The 19,580-nt window shown below is 36.8% G+C and overlaps 2 protein-coding genes across 3 annotated transcripts; one reads left to right on the top strand and one right to left on the bottom strand.

Moving 5' to 3' along the window:
* Window positions 1-168: 168 nt before the first annotated feature.
* On the bottom strand, window positions 169-8,022 carry prdm1c (PR domain containing 1c, with ZNF domain). 2 transcript variants are annotated; one of them, XM_055187076.2, is made up of 7 exons: window positions 6,897-8,022; window positions 5,729-5,912; window positions 5,056-5,178; window positions 2,716-2,962; window positions 1,808-2,619; window positions 1,588-1,716; window positions 169-1,498 (listed from the first exon to the last, which is right to left on the bottom strand). In XM_055187076.2, exons 2-7 carry the CDS (start codon window positions 5,888-5,890, stop codon window positions 1,064-1,066), a joined length of 1,908 nt encoding a protein of 635 aa, XP_055043051.2. In that variant the 5' UTR covers window positions 5,891-5,912; window positions 6,897-8,022; the 3' UTR covers window positions 169-1,063. The 2 variants fall into 2 exon arrangements, with proteins under 2 accessions (XP_055043051.2, XP_073712583.1); XM_073856482.1 differs by having other exon boundaries at window positions 6,882-8,021.
* A 294-nt stretch (window positions 8,023-8,316) lies between these two features.
* prep (prolyl endopeptidase) lies at window positions 8,317-18,584 on the top strand. Its single transcript, XM_055186506.2, has 15 exons — window positions 8,317-8,483; window positions 8,804-8,878; window positions 9,288-9,421; window positions 9,621-9,751; window positions 9,891-10,100; window positions 10,192-10,313; window positions 12,847-12,952; window positions 13,085-13,276; window positions 13,781-13,978; window positions 14,084-14,187; window positions 14,341-14,477; window positions 16,501-16,595; window positions 17,221-17,352; window positions 17,479-17,635; window positions 17,765-18,584. Exons 1-15 carry the CDS (start codon window positions 8,442-8,444, stop codon window positions 18,057-18,059), a joined length of 2,130 nt encoding a protein of 709 aa, XP_055042481.2. The 5' UTR covers window positions 8,317-8,441; the 3' UTR covers window positions 18,060-18,584.
* Window positions 18,585-19,580: the final 996 nt, after the last annotated feature.

Consider the following 19,580-nt stretch of genomic DNA (forward strand, 5'->3'; position numbering starts at 1 on the left):
TTCATCAAAAAAATAAACTCATACAGGTTTAACACAACATGACGATGAGAAAATTATGACAGAAATGTAATTTTTTTGGGGTGAATTGTCCCTTTAATTCGGCAAAAGTGTTGTGTAGTATATTTTTATTTAATTATTATAATGTATAATATATTGCAAAATATATGGAAGGTGGGGCAGGTGTCATCCAAAAAGATAAGGTTCATGTGAGTTTTGACCCATGCAGTGCATGTTCAATATTATATGACCTAATTAGTTTTTCACAAAAATGTATTAAAGGCTATTCAAGTTTATTTCTGACTGGTAAATAATTATTAAAATACATTACAGAGTACAAAACACAGAATCACAACATGTGACAACATGCCCCAACTTGAATGAAAAATCAGCTTGTTCTGAGAACGACTTATTTTTTAAAAATGCTTTTATTGTCATTTGAGATCACATCGTTTAGTACAGTGCATTTATAAAGTGACACAAGATGTTTTTTTTCTGCAGCGTATAGCAAAACTTATAGGGATGGTTTCCCGGACAGGGTTTAGATTAATCCAGGACTAGGCCTTAGTTATTTTAGGACATTTAAGAAGTTTTTACAAATAAACCTTACAAAAACAATACAGGTGTGCATCTTGAGACAAAACAAAGGCAGTGATATAAAATATGTCAGTACAAGGTGTTTTGAAATTAAATTAGCTCAAACATCCGTCTGGGAAACCACCTCATAGTTTTATTTCTAACACAAAAAAAATTGCTATAAAAATTATAAACATGTAAGCCTACATAAATTATCTCTGAACGAAGATAGGTTTGAATATCAATGCTACTATAAAAATCTGTATTTCAGTGCTGAGGCAGATATACGGGTCATTATATAAAGTCTCTTTTGATAATTACAAAAACATTTAGCTACAAAGTACATTTAAGTATGGCATATTAGATTTTTTCATACCAAAACACTGTTCTGTCATTAACTATAAATAATATACAAGCACATGTGCACGTTGATAAATCTCTATCTTGCTCACTAATAGTAACCTTACATTTTTCATCATCACTGTTTTTATTATGTACAGGCCTTCTGTGCTGCTCTCTGCTGGTGATCAGACGAAACTGCAAGCACTCGTGCCCAGATCATCTCACACATCCTCTCTATAGATGCCATCTCCATGACAACCTCAAGGTTCCCTGCAGCATCACTCATGTCGAACTTCTCCACCTCTTCATTGGCTAGGCTCAACTGAGAGGCGGAGCCTGTGAGACTGGTGGCAGGACAAAATCGGTGCAGGTGAATCTGTAGGCTGCACAGGTGTGTGTACCTGCGAAAGCACTCTGGACACTGATGTGGTCGTGGGGAGGCGTGCAGGCGTCTGTGGAGGCGCAGGTGGATGTGCTGGGTGAAGCGGGCGGGGCACTGCTTACACACGTATGGCCGCTCACCTGAGTGAAGACGCAGGTGAGTCTTCAGGTTACTGCTGCTGCTGAAATGCCTGTTACACACCTGTACAGAAACACATCAGGTAAAATGTTTAGCATACTTTATGTCTACGAAGTTATGAAGACACCTTTGAGTGTATTTTAAGTTCTTACATGGCATCCGTATGGTTTTTCTCCCGTGTGGACCAGGATGTGTTTTTGGAGGTGAGCTAGTTGGGAAAAGTTTCTCCGGCAGGTAGCACATCGGTACGGTTTCTCACCGCTGTGGACTCTCAGGTGCACCTAAATAAGAGATGATGTAAGATCATTTTTAGATCTATGCATTTATTCCTTATATCTTCTTCCTAATATCAATTTTTCAATTTTGACATACCTTCAGATTTGAGAGCTGTGTGAAGTTCTTCCCACATACATTGCATTCATACTGAATCTTTCCATTGCGTCTCTGTAACGGGTACGGTAATGCCCGATAACCTATCGTCTGTTCATGCTTCGTCATGCATAGATCCTGCAAGTCTATGTCATGGTGGGAGGAGCTAGAGACACCCGGGGCAGCCACACCCACCTCTGATGACTCTTTCTTGGCTGTGATGTCATCATCAGTAGCTCTGGAGAGATTTGGTGGTGGGGTGGAGATACGAAATTTTGTGTCGTCTTTAAGTTCTGTTGATGTCGAACTGTGGTTCCTAAGATTGGTCTTCACAGGAACGCTCACCTCATCGGCTTTCGGAAGTCCAAGGTCATTTCTATCGGTTGACGCCAATGGAAGGTCATTCTTATTAGATGTTAGTCTCAGGAAAGATGGATGCATGCGAATTGGTGGATGAGGAATGTCGTGAGACACATGTGGTGTTGTCAAATCAAATCCCTTTGGTTGGGATGAATGCACATTACGAATGAAAGGGGAGATGTGCTTTTGCAGAGAGGATTGTGGGATAGTAGAGTCAGATGTCATCTTTAGAGTCATAGGGATGTCAGACTTAACTTCAGACTGGGCCACTTTTTTACTTTTAGGGTCATATTTGGAATGAGGGGTGCAAGTCTCTTTTCGATAAAGCGTAATGGGACTTCTGGTAGTCGGAAAACTGTAGTCAGACTGCAGGATCTCAGTGATGGTGTGACCTCGTTTTTTCTTCCTCACTGGATTTTGTATCTCCACACACAGTTGGTTTTTATGATTCTGAGCTAAAGCCGGACAACACACACATATTGTTTACAATACTTATGTTATTGGTTTAAATGAAAAAAATATTAATATTAAAACGCACAGAGATCACTCACAGTGTGTGGGAAATGGCAGTTTCACGTAAGAAATTCCTAAATTGGTGATTGGCCGGCTTCGCCCCACAAGCAGCTCCTCCCCTGACCTCAGAGCTCTTATTGTGTAGAAGTAAATCTGCATCCCAATTTGGCATGGTGCAAGATTCTGTTGCCAAGGAGACGGGGCAGAGTTGATGAAGAGCATCCAGTTGCTGCTGCTCTCATCCTCACGGGACAGGAAGTGATGTAATCTTCCCTCTACAAAGATCTTTAAAAAAGTTTTCAAATATTTTAATTCAAAGAAATACTAAAAATGTGAGTGATACTGTATATTAAACCTGCTAGCATGATGATACATTTCTTTTTATGCATTTGGCAGATGCTTCTATCCAAAGCGACATTTTTTAACCGTATGTTTGATCCCTGAGAATCAAATCCATGACTTTTGCATTGGCCAGCGGCGAGTAAAGCTATGGGAACATGTGCATGGTTGCTAGGGTGTAAGATTTGCTTGTGTAATTTAAAGAGTCCACCCTAATTCTTTTGCAGTTGCATACTGAAATTGTTGTAATCCTTCAGTCTGAGCAATAGCAAAAATGCTTGCATCAGCAAACACCATGCACTGACGAATTTTGAGGGGTTCAGGAAACGAAAGGTTTTTGCTTTCAGATTTAAAGTACACATCTATTTGTGTGTGTGAAAGTTAGACTTTATGGTTTCGTTAGTTGATTGGGTAGTTTAGCTATTGGTTAAACGGCCCATCTGTGCGACCTTATTATGACATCTGTTGCTCTCTGTCTGTCTCTCTCTCTTTATCCCCACTTTTTTAGTTTTGTTCAATCTGTTTAGTTCCTTTTGAGAGAATATATGTTTCTTTCACAAAGTTACCTACCATATAAAAATATACAGTTTGTTTTTCTTAAAGGGGACATTTAGCACGTAAGGTTTCAGCTCAAAATATCATATAGATCATTTATTATAGCATGATAACATTTCCACTTTGTAGGTGTGAGCAAAAAATGTGCAAATGAGCTGATCTCTGCACTAAATGGCAGTGCCATTGTTGAATAATGCAAATTAAGGGGCGTTATTATCCCCTTCTGACATCACAAATTTCAATTAGCTATTTTTTCACAACCTTTCAGAGAATTGTTTACCAAAACTTAGTTACTGGGTTGATCTTTTTCACATTTTCTAGGTTGATAAAAGCACTGAGGACCCAATAATAGCACTTAAACATGGAAAAAGTCAGATTTTCATGATATGTTCCCTTTAATGTAAATTCTTAAAGGTGCAGTGTGTAATTTTTAGAAGGATCTTTTGACAGAAATGCAAAATAATATACAAAACTATATTATCGGTGGTGTATAAAGACCTTTCATAATGAAACATTGTGTGGTTATTACCTTAGAACGAGACCTTTTTATCTACATACACCGAGGGTCCCCTTACAAAGAAGTCGCCATTTTGTGCCGCCATGTTTCTACAGAAGCCCTTTACGGACAATTTTTTTACTAAGTTGTCTCCAACGATTACATGTTTGTCCGGTGCTGGCTACCATAGCTTCTCTATGTGTTTCAAAAGCGAGGAGTGAGCGTTGGACTAAGCCGTTGGTTGCAATTCGCTATCCCACCACTAGATGCCGCTTAAATTTACACACTGCACCTTTAAATGTATTACGCTGTAAAAAAATGCAGTTATAAAACAACTTGGTTTTGCACGTCAATTCAATTTAACATAAATGTATATGTAGTTCGACAAGAATGTTTTTTTACCAAAAGGAAATTAACTATAAGATCTGTAAGACAATGAAGTATATTGAATGCATTGCATATAGTTAGTTATATAGTTACTATTGAATAATGAATTCAATTATAATGCAATTGCATTGCAAGTTTTCTGCACTCTCAGAAAATAAAGCACAAAAGCATGTCATTGGGGGGGGTACACTTTTAAATAGTACACATTTGTGCATATTAATACCTTGAAGGTACATATTGGACCTTTAAAAAGGGTACCGGCCCAGGGACAGACTTTGTAACTTTATTTCTTAGAGTGTGGAAATGCTCTTTAATGTGTGTGTGTGTGTGTGTGTGTGTGTGTGTGTGTGTGTGTGTGTGTGTGTATGTGTGTACCTGTTTGCCACTTCCTTGCTGAGTCAATGTGTGAGGTATGAGTGTATAGTTTTACTGGCACATGTAAGCGAGGAGCAGTGCGTCAGAGAAACCCAAAACCATCACACACAAACACACACTTCTGAAACATGACTAGTTAATATGAACCCCAATGACTCAGAATGGTTTTCGATCTCTCTTTCTCACACACTTTTTCTTTTTCTCACTCTCGGTTCTGCTAACGTACCGTCCAGATGTGATGCCTGCGGATGTCCGATGGCGTATCTTCAGATGGAAGAAGATCTACGTGCAGCGGACCAAACTGTGTTCCAGCAGGAACTTCTTCTGTAGTAAAAACACCCAGAACCTTCTAGAAAAATAAAACATTCAAAACATTATCAGCAAAACCAACGTGTGTGACAGGTGATGATGTAGGTTTACTTAGTTTGACATTTACTGTGAAGTATAGTTTCCCTTTGTGGGCATGAGCCTTAAAGTGTGAAAGTTGGTCATCTGTATGTGTTTATGTGAGCACTTTGGCACTTAAACATGCATGAATGTCATTGCATTAATATGTGACCCTCTGAAAAATAAACCCAGTTAAAGTCATTTTCTACATAAAATCATCCTATAAAATCTGTGAAAATATAACATTGACTGAGTAGAGAGATCATGTCAAACTTTGATGCTCCAAATCTCCTTATTAGATTGATTCACAGACAGGGTCTATCAAATCAAATGGTGCTTTCTTAAGACTAATGAGACTAACTTATAAGACATTTTTGCACAAATCGTTGAACTAACATCAAGATGATTTTAATGGATGTATGAGGTCAGGTCCTCTTCAGCTTCACACAGGTGTTGTTTGATATAATTCATACATTTTGTGTCTAAATATATTTCAGTATGTGTGTGTATACCTGATTGTGATATGTAAACCTGAGGTTTCTGGGTAATGATGTCTGTAATCTGGTTCTGATCCACACATTCATATCTGGCTCACATTGATCTTTAACGCGATTGGTCAGTTGCTCTGCTGTGTGGACAATGACGCTGTTGCTTGCTGTGATTTTAGTTGGCATTTTGAAAGTGTAAATATCGCATCTGTTGAAGACAGACAGAAAATAAGCACAAATTATTAACCATGTTAAAAATAACGAGATGTAAATTTAGTTTAGAAAAGTGGCCTAGCCTACCACAACTAAATGTATTGGTTTTCTAAGGTTTATTTTTTAAGCGGTTGCTTTGATGTTGTTCTGGTTAGTTTCTGGGGCATTGCTCTGTGGTAGCGATGAAGTTGGTTAGGGTTACTTAACTTGTGGATCAAATACATGCACAATGTATATCTTAAAAGCACAATCATTTAAAATAATCACAATCTCTTAATAAAAGCAAATACTAAATGCATTTTTTTTTCTGATGACACAAGCACATATTGAGATTTTTGCTACTCTAGATTTTCTCTGAATAATCGCATATGTCTTTTAAACTTTTTATTTCTCCTAAGGAATTTTAGGAAAAAACTTCTTGGCAGTTATATACAACTACATATAATGCATACACTGTAAAAAATATGCAGCATTTTTTGTCAAATTAATATATATGTCTATGTTACTTTAACTTAAACAAAGTTAAGTTTGAATTGACTTGCAAAACCAAGTTGGTGCATTTTGTACAGTGTACATTTTAATAAAAAACTTGACTGAAAACATTTTTATGCATTTTTTTTTTGCAATTTCTTCTTCTTTGTTCAGTTTAAATGCACATATGTTTGACATCGGGTCGGTATGATGTGGGAATTCAGATTAACACAGTAAAAATGAAACTTAATAATGCAGCGGCTCTTGCTCACACATACCACACAAACACAGAGCTGTGACCACAACATAGACTCTCAACATCACGAAAACCTTCAGCTGACTGTCAGACAGACAAACACTTAACATCTGAACTTAAGAGTTGAGCTGAGTCAAGAAAACCTTCAGCTGACTGTCACACACTCTCTCACACACACACACACACACACTCACATAAGCATAGATCAACTTTGAATAAAGTAAAGTGCAGACTTACTGTGAGTCTCTTTACCTGTCATATGATGTAAGAGTCAAGCTGTTTCTCTGTCTCTCTCTTGAAAGTCAAATCCTCCTCTTTTCATTCAGATATCAGATGAAGACAAACTCCACCCAGCGTCTTCCTCCACCCCTCTCCTCTCTCTCTCTCTCTTTCTCTGTGTGTATGTCTGTGACTTTACATCTTGTCCTTTTTTGGGTGTGAATTTCTCATAATTTGTTTGTGGTTATCTCAGACATGTCACATGTCATGTTGGTCTTAAGTTCAGAAATGACATCATGTGCATATATGCACAGTGGCCCACTAATGTATTTGAATATGAATGTTATTGCATTGGAATAGAAGTCACAAAGTGCATTGCAGAGAAGGAAGTTTGTTAGGTTTGAAATGATGAAATAATAGATAGGGCAAAAGTTAAAGAGATGTACTTTTTGTACGTCTTTGTATTTACAGTAAATGGAAAATTCACCCAAAAATGAAAAAATTTTAATCATTTACATTTGCCGAAATTTTTTTGTTGGTAAAATGTAAGACGATATTGAAACTGCATTTTTTGGTACCACTTGCAATGAAATTATTGGGCCAATTTGTAAGACCAGTTTTAAATTTTATCATTGAGAATGTTAATGATAATTTTTGTTAAGTCTCATAGGTAATCATCGAAACATTCATATTCATGTTTATATGATAAACGTTATATTTTGTGAAAAGGTTGTATTCATAAATGTGAATTATCCTGTAAAAAAAAAACATTATGTTGATTGAGTTCACTAAATCAGGTTGGTTCAAGTTGGATCGAATATTCAGTTCAAAATGTAGAGGATTTCTATCTTTTATCCACTTATAACCTTCAAACCCTATGCATATGTTATACATATAATGGGATTTTCTGCATCTTTGGTTTAAAAATATAAAATATGGATCCTTCATTTAATCTCCACCACTTTTGAGTTTCCACCACTGCTTACATATAACACATAATCAACCACAGATATAAAAACATACACAAAAAGATAAATAATGTATATAGGCTAGGTTATATAATAGAAAAAGAAAGAAAAAAAATTTGAAAGAGAAAAAAAACTTTTTGAAAGAGAAAAAAATTTAAATAGAGATTTTTTTTTAAAGAGAACCTTTTTTGAAAAACGAAAATTTAAGGACTCAAGAAGGCATTTTTTTCTTCCTTGTGTTTTTTTTTAACTTTGCGTTTCAGGGCTTCCATAGATTCAACACTATGATAATCTGTAATATTTTAAACATACTGTACCTAGGTAGGCTTGCATCCAGCTCCCCCTACTGTATAAATCTTTATATCTACTGTTGCTATTTTTTAACAACAGGTCATTTAAGCTCCTGCATGTTTGTCGTTTGACCAGCAGGGGCGCTGTAGGGATTTTAGCGCTCTTTCCTCCAGCGCTTGTCGTCTTTGTTTATCTTTCTTCTTCTCGGCTTGTTCCGGACATTGTGCGTCGGCTCTCAAACACACGAAACTTTCTCATCAACGGTTTATGTTATTATTTCATCATTTCATCTTATAACAACGCAGAAGATTAGTCAGCAATGGCCTTTCAGTATCCAAACGCCTATAGAGACGATTCTGTGGTGAGTGACTCTATACATCTAAGAATGAATGAGAATAAACAGTTGAATGAAGCCAGTGGTCGATAAATAAATCAGTAAGCATGCGTTAATAAATGTATGAAAGACCGAATGAGTATATATGTATGGGAATCTGAATGAACGGGTTAAAATATGAATAAATACAGAAGTCGCTGTGTTTGGCAACGTTATCTCGATGTCATTCTGACAGGCAATGTCATTATTTCATGAGCGAGACTTTGCGTTTAATTCAGCATTAACCTATTTCTCTAGTATAGCGATGTCTAGATGTTTAAAGTTAATTATTTGTGTGTTATAACAAGGTCGATGACTATCATGGCTGTAAAGTTCCCGATCCATACAGTTGGCTGGAGGACCCTGACAGTGAAAAAACGCAGGTAAACCAAACACACCTGAGAAGCACTGACCTTAAAACTGAATACTAGAATAATTGATGTACTTTTATATGATTTATTTGAGCTGTTTCAAGCTTTGTATCTTTTACTAAATAGGATTAAAAAAATAATTGGTAATAAGTAATTAAATCCTTTTTCGGAGAGAGTCATTTGTATAGTAATTTAAATACATGAATAAAGATGTAATTAGTAACTAGTAATTAATTACTTTATTTGACTAACTTACCCAACACTGCCTGTAACATCTTGTGATCACATGATGATATTGAATATCAAATGATTAAAATGACAAAAAATATAAATTGACTTTATATTTGAAATATGACTTAATATATCTGACATGTAATTATTTGTATTTGGTGTTTGATGATTTGACATGCATCTCTTTTAGGCATTTGTGAATGCTCAGAATCAGCTGACTCAGCCGTTCCTGGAACAGTGTGAAATCAGAGGCATCTTTAAAAATCGCATGACTGAACTTTATGACTATCCCAAATACAGCTGCCCTTTTAAACGTGGAAACAGGTGAGCTCGAATATTTGGTTCTTCATGTGGAATATTTAATTTGGCCAGGCCTCAAAACAAGTGTATTTGATAAACTTTCGTGACTGTCCCTATCGTGCAAGTAACAGTGCTGTCATGTGTCCTGTGCATCGTTCAAGCTGGCCTTGGGCCATCAGGTGCTCCTTATTATCAATCCCTGAAATGTTTTTCTCTCTTTTAGATATTTTCACTTCTACAACACTGGTCTTCAGAACCAAAGTGTTCTGTACATGCAGAAGACCCTTGAGGCAGAACCCACTGTTTTCCTTGACCCAAATACCTTTTCAGAAGATGGGACAGTCGCTTTACAAGGTGCATTTACAGACGGGTTTGGTTGATAAAGTGTTTTTTGGTGTTCTGTGTATCAACATAAGTTCATTGTACAGAATGTGAATCATTATGGCCGTAGATACGACAAAATGATGCTAAAATGGTTCTATGCATGTTGCAGGTTATGCGTTCTCTGAGGATGGCGAGTACCTGGCGTATGGCACCAGCGCAAGTGGTTCTGATTGGGTTGAGATGAGGTTCTTGCGTGTGGACGGTGCTGAACTTCTAGAGGACAAACTGGAGAGAGTGAAATTCAGCTGCATGTCCTGGACTCATGACGGGAAAGGGATCTTCTACAACTCTTATCCTAAGCAGGAGGGAAAGAGTGATGGTACATACACACACACACACACACACACAAATTTACAAATTACAAATTTATAAGCATAAAATATCAAAATCACGCTCTTTCTCTGTCTTAGGTACCGAGACGTCCACTAATGTGCACCAGAAGTTGTTCTATCATGTTTTGGGAACGCCTCAGACGGAGGACATTCTTTGTGCTGAATTTCCTGATGAGCCGAAATGGATGAGCGGTGTCGAGGTAACATACGCGCATAGTAGGGATGTGCGATAATTTGCTTTGTGCTGTAAATGCGGCTCCATCTGAAAGCAGGTGATGGCGATTTACTACTAATCAAGGAACCGGCTTCACTGACAATATGCGCAATGACTATCGCATGCAAATTATCGCGCATCCCTTGCGCATAGTAATCATTATTTGGTGAACTATTCCTTTAAAGCTGCAGTCCGTAATTTTTGCCTCTATTGCCACCTCTGTGATGATTGAAACGTAAAATTGCAATTGAAGAGTGATGTTCTGTGCATGCAACTTATAAATCATTATTATAAGTTACTGTATATACCGTTGTGAATCAGGGTTATTATAGTTTTTAAAAAAATATTATTTTTTATTTTTATTTAGTTATGTAATGTGCTATTTTATTTCAGTTTAGTTTTAGTTCTTCTTAGTGGTGCATAAATAGTTTTGATTTCGTTTCTATTTTTTAAAAATCATTACTTTTAGTTTTTATTTAGTTTTAGTATAGTTATAGTCTTTAGCATAATATCATGCTTAAGACTACATACACCTTGCCAAATCTGGTGTATGTTAAACCTGGTGTATTTTATTTAGTTTTAGTTCGTTTTGCAGGTCCACATTATAGTTGTATTTTAGGTTTCGTGTTTTTTTGGAAACCTTTTGTTTTTATTTGATTTCAGTTGACGAAAATGTTTTTTCACTAATAGATTCAGTTTTCATGATAGTTTTCGTTTCCTATAATAACCCTGGAATCGGCATAAATTAAGTAGACAATTTTGAAAAAAATTATAATGTACTTTCTCAACTACTGATTTTTTTTTTTTACAGAAAAAGTTACACATTGCAGCTGATTTAATCTAGGGCTGCAAAGCGATTAATCGCGACTAATCGTTTGCAAAATAAAAGTTTTTGTTTACATATATGTGTGAGTATTGTGTATAATAATTATGTGTACCATATTTTCCGGACTATAAGTCGCACTTTTTTCATAGTTTGGCTGGTCCTGCGACTTATAGTCAGGTGCGACTTATATGTCAAAATTTATTCATACTGACTAACATGCACCAAAAGAAAACATAATCTACAGCTACGAGAGGGCGCTATATGTTGTTCCTGTAGCCTACCCCTGAAAAAAAAACTGTTAACTTAAAGACCAAACAAAATGCCCCTAAAAAGAATAATCAATTTCGAAATAAATGCGACTTATAGTCCAGTGTGACTTATATATGTTTTTTTCCTCTTCATGATGCATTTTTTGACTGGTGCGACTTATACTCCGGAGCGACTTATAGTCCGGAAAATACGGTATATAAATACACACAAATGCATGTTTATATTTAAGAAATATTTACATATGTTATTTTTATATTATTTATAAATACTTAATATATAAATATATTTTTTTCATAAAATTATACATGTATTTATGGGTATGCGTGCATGTATGCGTGTATGTATGCGTGTATGTATGTATGTATGTATGTGTATTCATGTATATACATAATATTATACACAGCAAAAACTTTTATTCTTTAAATGATTAGTTGTGATTAATCATTATGCATCCATATTTCTTATTTGTGAATCAGAAAAACGTGTCTTGACTAGCTTTTGTATACTGTATGCCACCAGATACACTTTTATTAAAGATTACGAAGACAAATCCTGGAACGTGCAATAATAAAGTTAAAGGTGGGGTGCACGATTTTTGAGAAACGCTTTGGAAAAGGTAGTCAGGCCGAGTACCAAAACACACTTGTAGCCAGTCAGCACTAAGGGGCATGTGTACTAACCAACATCATTGCCTGGGTTGGGTATAGAGAGAGAGCGCAGTTATGCTAATTTGAAAACCACGCCCACCAGGGGAAAACAATCCAACCGTCTCCATTGACTTTGTATTGCGAGAGGCCGCCTCCTTGTCATTTCTGGCTTATAACAAAAACAAAATAATACCTAAAAGCTGCTGTGTGACAATGTGTACAGATAACAAGCCAAAAAACCCAGAAATAAGTTTCATAAGCTGTCGAGCCGTAAAACCCAGCTATTAAGGAGAAAAAAAGTGGATCGCTGACTAAGTTTCCCTCTAGTGGGCGCCGTTTTACTAATAGTAGTACTATGAAATGTTGCCTGTTTCCACTTTTGTGTCTTTAAACGCTCGTTTTTTTTTGAGGGGGTCGACAGCTTATAAAAACGTATTTTATAAACGTTTTTTTGGCTTGTTAGCTGTGCATCTTGTCACACGGCAGCTTTGGGTCATTGTTCTGTTTTTTGTTGTGGGCCGGAGGTGACGGGGAGGCGGCTTCTCGCGGGGCAGAGTCAGTGAGGACGTATGATTGTTTCCCCTCGATGGGTGTGGTTTTCGGGTTATGACGCGTTGTGCTTTGTTTCTATGTGTGGGGCGGGTCTATCAAAAAAACGTCCAAATTCTATTGGGGTAGGTGCATTTGTTTTCAAATGTCAACATTGGCTTTCAGAGATCATGCACCCCGCCTTTAATGGGGACAGTTTCATGAATAATATGTGTGTTTGATTCCAGGTGTCTGATGATGGGCGATATGTGTTGTTGTCTATCAGAGAGGGCTGTGACCCTGTCAACAGATTGTGGTACTGTGATCTGAATACTCTGCCAGAGGGAATCACAGGTATGAACACACAACTGTAATGATACACAAGCAGTTACTGAACATTTACACAAACTTCAGATTTTACAGGTGAAACAGGTGGTACATCATATGTAAAATGATTTTCCTCTCCTTTTGTCTTATTGATAACAGGCTTGTTGCCGTGGGTGAAGCTGATCGATAATTTTGACGCGGAGTATGAATACGTCACAAATGAAGAAACGGTCTTCACTTTTAAAACCAATCTGGATGCTCCTCGGTATCGCCTCATCAACATTGACTTTGCCCAGCCTTCTTCCAGCCAATGGAAAGAGCTCATTCCTCAACATGAGAAGGATGTCATCGGTGAGCCGTGATGTAAACATGAATCGGTGTTCCTGATCCTGTTGTGAAACATTTAAAGTCACAATGAAATGGAAGTAGCAATTGTCTTATTTTCTCCATATTGACGTATTTCCGAAAAAAAAAAAATAAGGTAGGGCTGGACTTGAATTAGTCCATCGAGAATTGATTGGATTGTTTGAAGTTGGGTTATGTTGCTAATCGCTGAGATCTTTTTCCGAGCCCCGTGGGCCGTCCTCCTGCCATTCATCATGACTGGAAGTAAAGAGAGATCTTTTCGAGAAGGGGAGATTTGCGTTTAGATTAAAGTTTAGGAGGGCACATGAATTTTTAAAATAAATAAAACTTAAATACCACAGTAAGTAAATTAAAATTTCATTGTGACTTTTAACACAAGATCAACAGTGTTATGCCACAAAAAACATCAATGTTTCAGCTTAATTTAAACCGAGGATTATAATTTCATATTTTGATAGATTTCAAAATCATTTTCTTTTTTTCTTTCAGTGTTTGCTACCTGTACATATTCCAGCTACCTGTTTGTATGTTTTCTCCATGATGTGAAGAACGTTTTAAAGATGTTCCACCTGTCTTCTGGGGAAGAGATACGCACGTTTCCGCTGGACGTCGGCTCGGTCATGGGCTTCACCGGTCGAAAGAAAGACTCTGAGATCTTTTACAGCTTCACTTCCTTCCTGTGTCCATGTGAGTTCACCATTCACAAGCTCTATAAATAAGATGTCTAGACTTTCAGAGGTGTAAATGACACATACAGGCGATCCTCTAACGTGAAACTGTATATTTCTGTAGCGATCATCTATCACTGTGATCTGACTAAAGATCCCCTACAGCCACATGTCTTCAGAGAGGTCACGGTGAAGGGCTTCAGTCCTGCAGAATATCAGACCACTCAGGTACACAAACCTGATGCTTTATCTTCTGTGTGTTTTGTTCGTGGTAGGGTTGGGTCATGACCCCATGTCCCTAAACCAGCTAATCTTGACTTTTGAATGTATATAGTTTTGCGTGATACAAACATATTTACTTTCTGTGTGTATTTATTCTAGGTCTTTTATCCTAGTAAAGATGGCACACAGATCCCGATGTTCATTGTCCACAAGAAAGGAATCGAGCTGGATGGCTCCCATCCAGCCTTCCTGTATGGATATGGAGGATTTAACATTTCCATCACACCCAGCTACAGGTACAATATGAGTCTGACAAACTGATCGTAGTGCAGTTGATCTCTTGATTACACAAAAAGGACCAAAAGATGTTTCTTTTAGGGTTTTAGGCTATGTTTACACAACACTGTAACTAAACTAAACATTTCACATACACACGACAACACTGTCAAATAGATCCGCATTTACACTGATCCGCAAAGACGACTAAATCTGCTGTATTACGTATTCCAGGCCAGTAGATGGCAATGTTACTTTGTAAAGAAACACTACATGTCTTCACACATACACATTTTTCTACAGAGAGATACATACAAATGAACAAGATTGCAAAAGCATCAAACAGTTTTGTTTAGATGGACGACAAGGTAGGTTTATTACTACAAGTGACTCTGGACTATAAAATGCCAAATTTATGTAAACTTTATTGGAAACGCGTTAAAAGGAAAACACCACAGTTTTTCAATATTTTATGTCTATGTTTGTACCTCTTAGATTAATGAATACATACCTATCTTTTTTCGGTGCGTGCACCTAGTCTTTGTGCACCGCATCGTGAGTGTGTTGGCATTTGGCCTAGCCCCATTCATTCCTTAGGATCCAAACAGGAATGATTTCGACCTCGGCGCACAGTAACATCATCACTCCTGACTACTTCCCCTCTCGCACAAACTTCCATCTATATTTCTGCGCCCGAGGTCGAAGTGCTGCAAACTAAGTAGTCTTTTGCCATACAATATAGTTGTATTAAAAATTGGTACTTTTTTGTGCCACCATACGTACTAGCGTAACTATCGTATAACAGTCTTTAAATGGGGAAAACATGGAAGTGTTTGGTGGCTTCTAAAGTCATCCCTGTTTGGATCCTAAGGAATGAATGGGGCTAGGCTAAATGCTAACACATTCACGCTGCGCTGTACAAAGATTAAGTGCACGCATTGAAAAAAGATGGGTATGTATTAATTTGTATAAGTTGAGGTAAGAACATAGTAAAGTATTGAAAAACAGGTGGTGTTTTCCTTTAATAAACTCATTATCTTGAGCAGCACAAACACAGTCCCGTAGGCCGCCATTGTCGTTTTGGTTATACTCACGCATGCCTATAGACTCAATTAACACATTTGCATGACGTCACCATTATTTATCGCGTTTGCGTTGTTTACGTAGAGACAATGTAATTTTCAAAAACTTTGAAACCCATTTTCAAAAGGTAATAAAGACCTTTTAAGGGCAATCGATCAGTGTATCAAAAATATCAATATCTACAATTTTAAAACTAAAATAACTAGCTTCCGGTAACGATATGCGCGCTTTCACGAGAGAGTGCGTTTCCATCTTAGGAGATGTATGGGCGTAGTGACCAATGGGAAACCGCAGAGAGCCAAACAAAATGCCACTCAGGAAATGAAAATCTAAAACTGGGATTTAAAAGAAAATGTCAGAGGATTTCAATATTAGACAAGAGGATATTAAAGGAAAACACAATTTTTCAAAATTTTACTATGTTCTTACCTCAACTTGGACGAATAAATACATACCTATCTTTTTTCAATGCGTGCACTTTTAATCTTTGTACAGCGTTTCTTGAATGTGTTAGCATTTAGCCTCATTCATTCCTATGGCCCCAAACAAAAGTTTTATTTTGTGCCATCATACTTACTCGTGTAACTACTCATGTAACAGTCTTAAAATAAGGAAAACATGGAAGTGTTTGGTGGCTTCTACATTCATTCCTGTTTGAAGCCATAGGAATGAATGGGGCTAGGCTAAATGCTAACACATTCACGAGGCGCTGTACAACGATTAAAAGTGCACGCATTGAAAAAAGATAAGTAATGTATAATTTGTCTAAGTTTAGGTAAGAACATACTATAATATTGAAAAACGGTGGTGTTTTCCTTTAAGGTTTTTGCCAAGATCTTTTTGTTTGAACAAGAGTACACCGATCAAGAGCTACGTCCTACGTTCCTTTAAACTAAACTCCCTGTGTTTACCTCAGCCCCTGCTGGTGCGTTAAACCTCTGTCACCTTTTTGTTTTTTAGTGTTTCTCGACTGATATTTGTCAGGCATCTGGGAGGAGTTTTAGCTGTTGCCAACATCAGAGGAGGTGGAGAATATGGAGAGACATGGCATAAAGGCATGTGAATATAATGCTGGTGATACTGTAGGAATCGAAAACGGAAATAATTGCATATATCACATACACGGTATATTTTATATAATTTATATACAGTTTTATAAAATAGTTTGTGAAACACCGAGTATCAGTAAGTGTTGCACTGTTATCTGTGGCTAATAGGGTTGCAAAGGGGTGGAAAGTTTCCGGTAAATTTCCAAAAACTTTCCATAAGAACTTAATTTGGGGAATTTTGGAAATATTCCAAATTGGAAACTTAACAGGAATTTGTATGGGAATTATATGGAAATTTATATAAACTATATTTAAAAACGAATAAAGATTTAGTTTGGTCATAAGAAGATGTGCATTTAAGGTAATACAAATTTTGAAGAATCCTGATACTTGCGCTCATCAAGCCTGGGTTTATTTGATCAAAAACCTTCAAAAATCTTTCTAATATGAATGAATTCTAAAGTATTTTTAATCAAATTCCCATATAGTCCCATAAAAAGTTTCCAGCCTTGAAAATTTCAGGAATTTTGCAACCCTAGTGGCAGATCACTTTTGATTCTCGATATCTTCAACATTCTCGTTTGGTATTTAAATCCCACTTATACCTCTTTGTATTTCTTGTCCTCTCTAGGGGGGATGTTGGCCAATAAGCAGAACTGTTTCACAGACTTTCAGTGTGCAGCCGAGTATCTTGTAAAGGAGGGCTATACTTCACCAAGCAAACTCACCATAAATGGAGGCTCCAATGGTGGTCTGCTCGTGGGTACGACACGCATATTAGTAGTATACCAGACTATCCCCTAAATATAACATTATTAGATTTGAAGTACAACATTTATGAGAAGTAGAATCAGCCCTAACACACGTTTGTGTTGTCTTGGTCCTGCAGCTGCGTGTGTGAATCAAAGACCTGAACTATTTGGATGTGCTGTGGCTCAGGTCGGTGTCATGGACATGTTGAAGTTTCATAAGTTCACCATCGGACACGCGTGGACCACTGATTTCGGCTGCTCTGAAAATAAAGAACAGTTCGATTGCCTGTTCAAGTGAGTTCCTATCAAGATTAATTTGCATATTGTGCATTAACCACAATCTCTTTCTTCTGAAAAACATTTGCTAACGTATTTTGTTTTGCACCCAAAGTTCCCAAACCCTTATGCATTCTCATCCCACAGGTATTCTCCGCTTCATAATATCCGGGTACCGGAAGGTGATGGTGTTCAGTACCCAGCTGTACTGTTGTTGACCGGTGACCATGATGATCGTGTGGTACCGCTACACTCGTTAAAATATATTGCCACTCTGCAGCACACGGTTGGTTGCTGTTCCAGTCAAACAAATCCTCTGTTTATCTACGTGGACACCAAATCGGGCCACGGCGCAGGAAAACCTACCAGTAAAGTCATTCAAGAAGTGGCTGACATGTACGCCTTCATCGCTCGCTGTCTGAACCTTAAATGGCAGGAATAAATCGAACATTATGAGGGTCTTGTAGTCCTCTAGATGTTTTGCAACTTCTGCAGGTTTTTCTTCTTACAGTTTAGTTGTTTATTCTTGCTTGTTTCCCAGACAGCAGACGACTCCGGTGCGGATCCGGCCCAGAGTCGTCTGATGTCTGGGTTGCTCCTGTTCACTGAAATCATTACTTTTCTTGATCTCTCTCACCCTCGACTGCTTTATTATTTCTGTTACATTCTTGTGTTACAACATGATTGTAATTTCAGTCTGAAACTGACTGACTGCTTCTGTAACTAATAATCATATTTACCATGTGTTATTATTATGGGCTACACTAAGTTCACTTCCCATTCTTAGGAAATATTATAATTGTGAGGTCAGAGGGGTAATGTGTCATTACTTTTGGAGCACTTTAGTAAAACTGTATTTATTTGATGACAGGAAAACATAAAAGGTTTGATTTACTGCATAACTTCAGTTACAGTTCAGTTACGTGTGACCAGAAATCATTTTACAGTATTTTTGTGTGTGCTTGCGTACGCAAGTGAACAAGGTCTCCGACATATGACGGCTGTCTATTACTATACAGCAGTTTGTTTCTACCTCCACATTTATGCAGATTGTTTTATCCTCAAAGGGAAAGCAAGCGGAAATAACCTAGTACAATAAAAAAAAATCATCAAGTATATGTTGTTCGATGTGTATTTTTAGAAAATTGTTTGTTTTACGTTTAAGCAATTAAAAAAAGAAGAATTCATTATCCATGGTTGAGCCACGGTATAAAGTTGTGAATATTAAATAAAAAATAGTAATGGCAGTTTTAAGTTTATTTAAAAAAAAAAAAAAAGGCAATGAAGTATATATTTTATATTTAAATCCCATAAAAGCTTTTTACTCACAAAATGCTACAAAAATAAAGCCATAAGTCTCAACTATTTCGAATCCAAATTTCAAGTTAAAATTTACAAACAATTAGGTTTTTGTCACACTTTTAGTGGTTTTACAACAAAGGCCACTAGGTGTCAACAGTTTGCTGCATACTCACAAATTAATAAATTACTGTCACTACATCATTATTAATGAAAAACTTCATTCTTAAAGTTTTCTATGATATATAGTTTGTCAAGATTTTTGAAGATTTATAATAGTATATTACAATTATTAATATATAATAATTCAAATGTATTCCTACTGGGTTAGTCACATTTAACAAAATGAGTCTGTCACTACTAAATTTGTATCATCAAATCGCATTGAAATATAAAAACGGCATTCTTGTAGCTTTCCAACAATATATAGTTTGACAAGATCTAATCAAGTATTTAATAATAAATTTGTTAACACATTGGGCTCACAGTGACATTTAAAAAAAATACTTGTACTATATTATTATTTTTGCAAAATGGTGATGCAATATGAATACCTTTGATTTTTTAACGATATATAGTTTGTCAAGATTAGTGCTGGTTAAGACTAAGAAATTATTGTTTTAAATAAATAACGCCAAACGTCCCACCTGTGGGACGGTGACAG

Source organism: Misgurnus anguillicaudatus, chromosome 18, assembly GCF_027580225.2.
Source record: "Misgurnus anguillicaudatus chromosome 18, ASM2758022v2, whole genome shotgun sequence".
In the NCBI taxonomy this organism is placed as follows: domain Eukaryota; kingdom Metazoa; phylum Chordata; class Actinopteri; order Cypriniformes; family Cobitidae; genus Misgurnus; species Misgurnus anguillicaudatus.

Bases quoted from the DNA above. Each gene is read 5' to 3' on its own strand.
- prdm1c (XM_055187076.2), bottom strand. From the start codon at position 5,890: ATGCCAACTAAAATCACAGCAAGCAACAGCGTCATTGTCCACACAGCA. The intron at 2,963-5,055 runs GTACGTTAGCAG...ACTTTTTTAAAG, and splicing joins GCAGGCATCACATCTGGACG to ATCTTTGTAGAGGGAAGATT. The intron at 1,717-1,807 runs GTATGTCAAAAT...TCTCTTATTTAG, and splicing joins CACAGCTCTCAAATCTGAAG to GTGCACCTGAGAGTCCACAG.
- prep (XM_055186506.2), top strand. From the start codon at position 8,442: ATGGCCTTTCAGTATCCAAACGCCTATAGAGACGATTCTGTG. The intron at 10,101-10,191 runs GTACATACACAC...TCTCTGTCTTAG, and splicing joins GCAGGAGGGAAAGAGTGATG to GTACCGAGACGTCCACTAAT. The intron at 17,353-17,478 runs GTACGACACGCA...TTGGTCCTGCAG, and splicing joins CAATGGTGGTCTGCTCGTGG to CTGCGTGTGTGAATCAAAGA.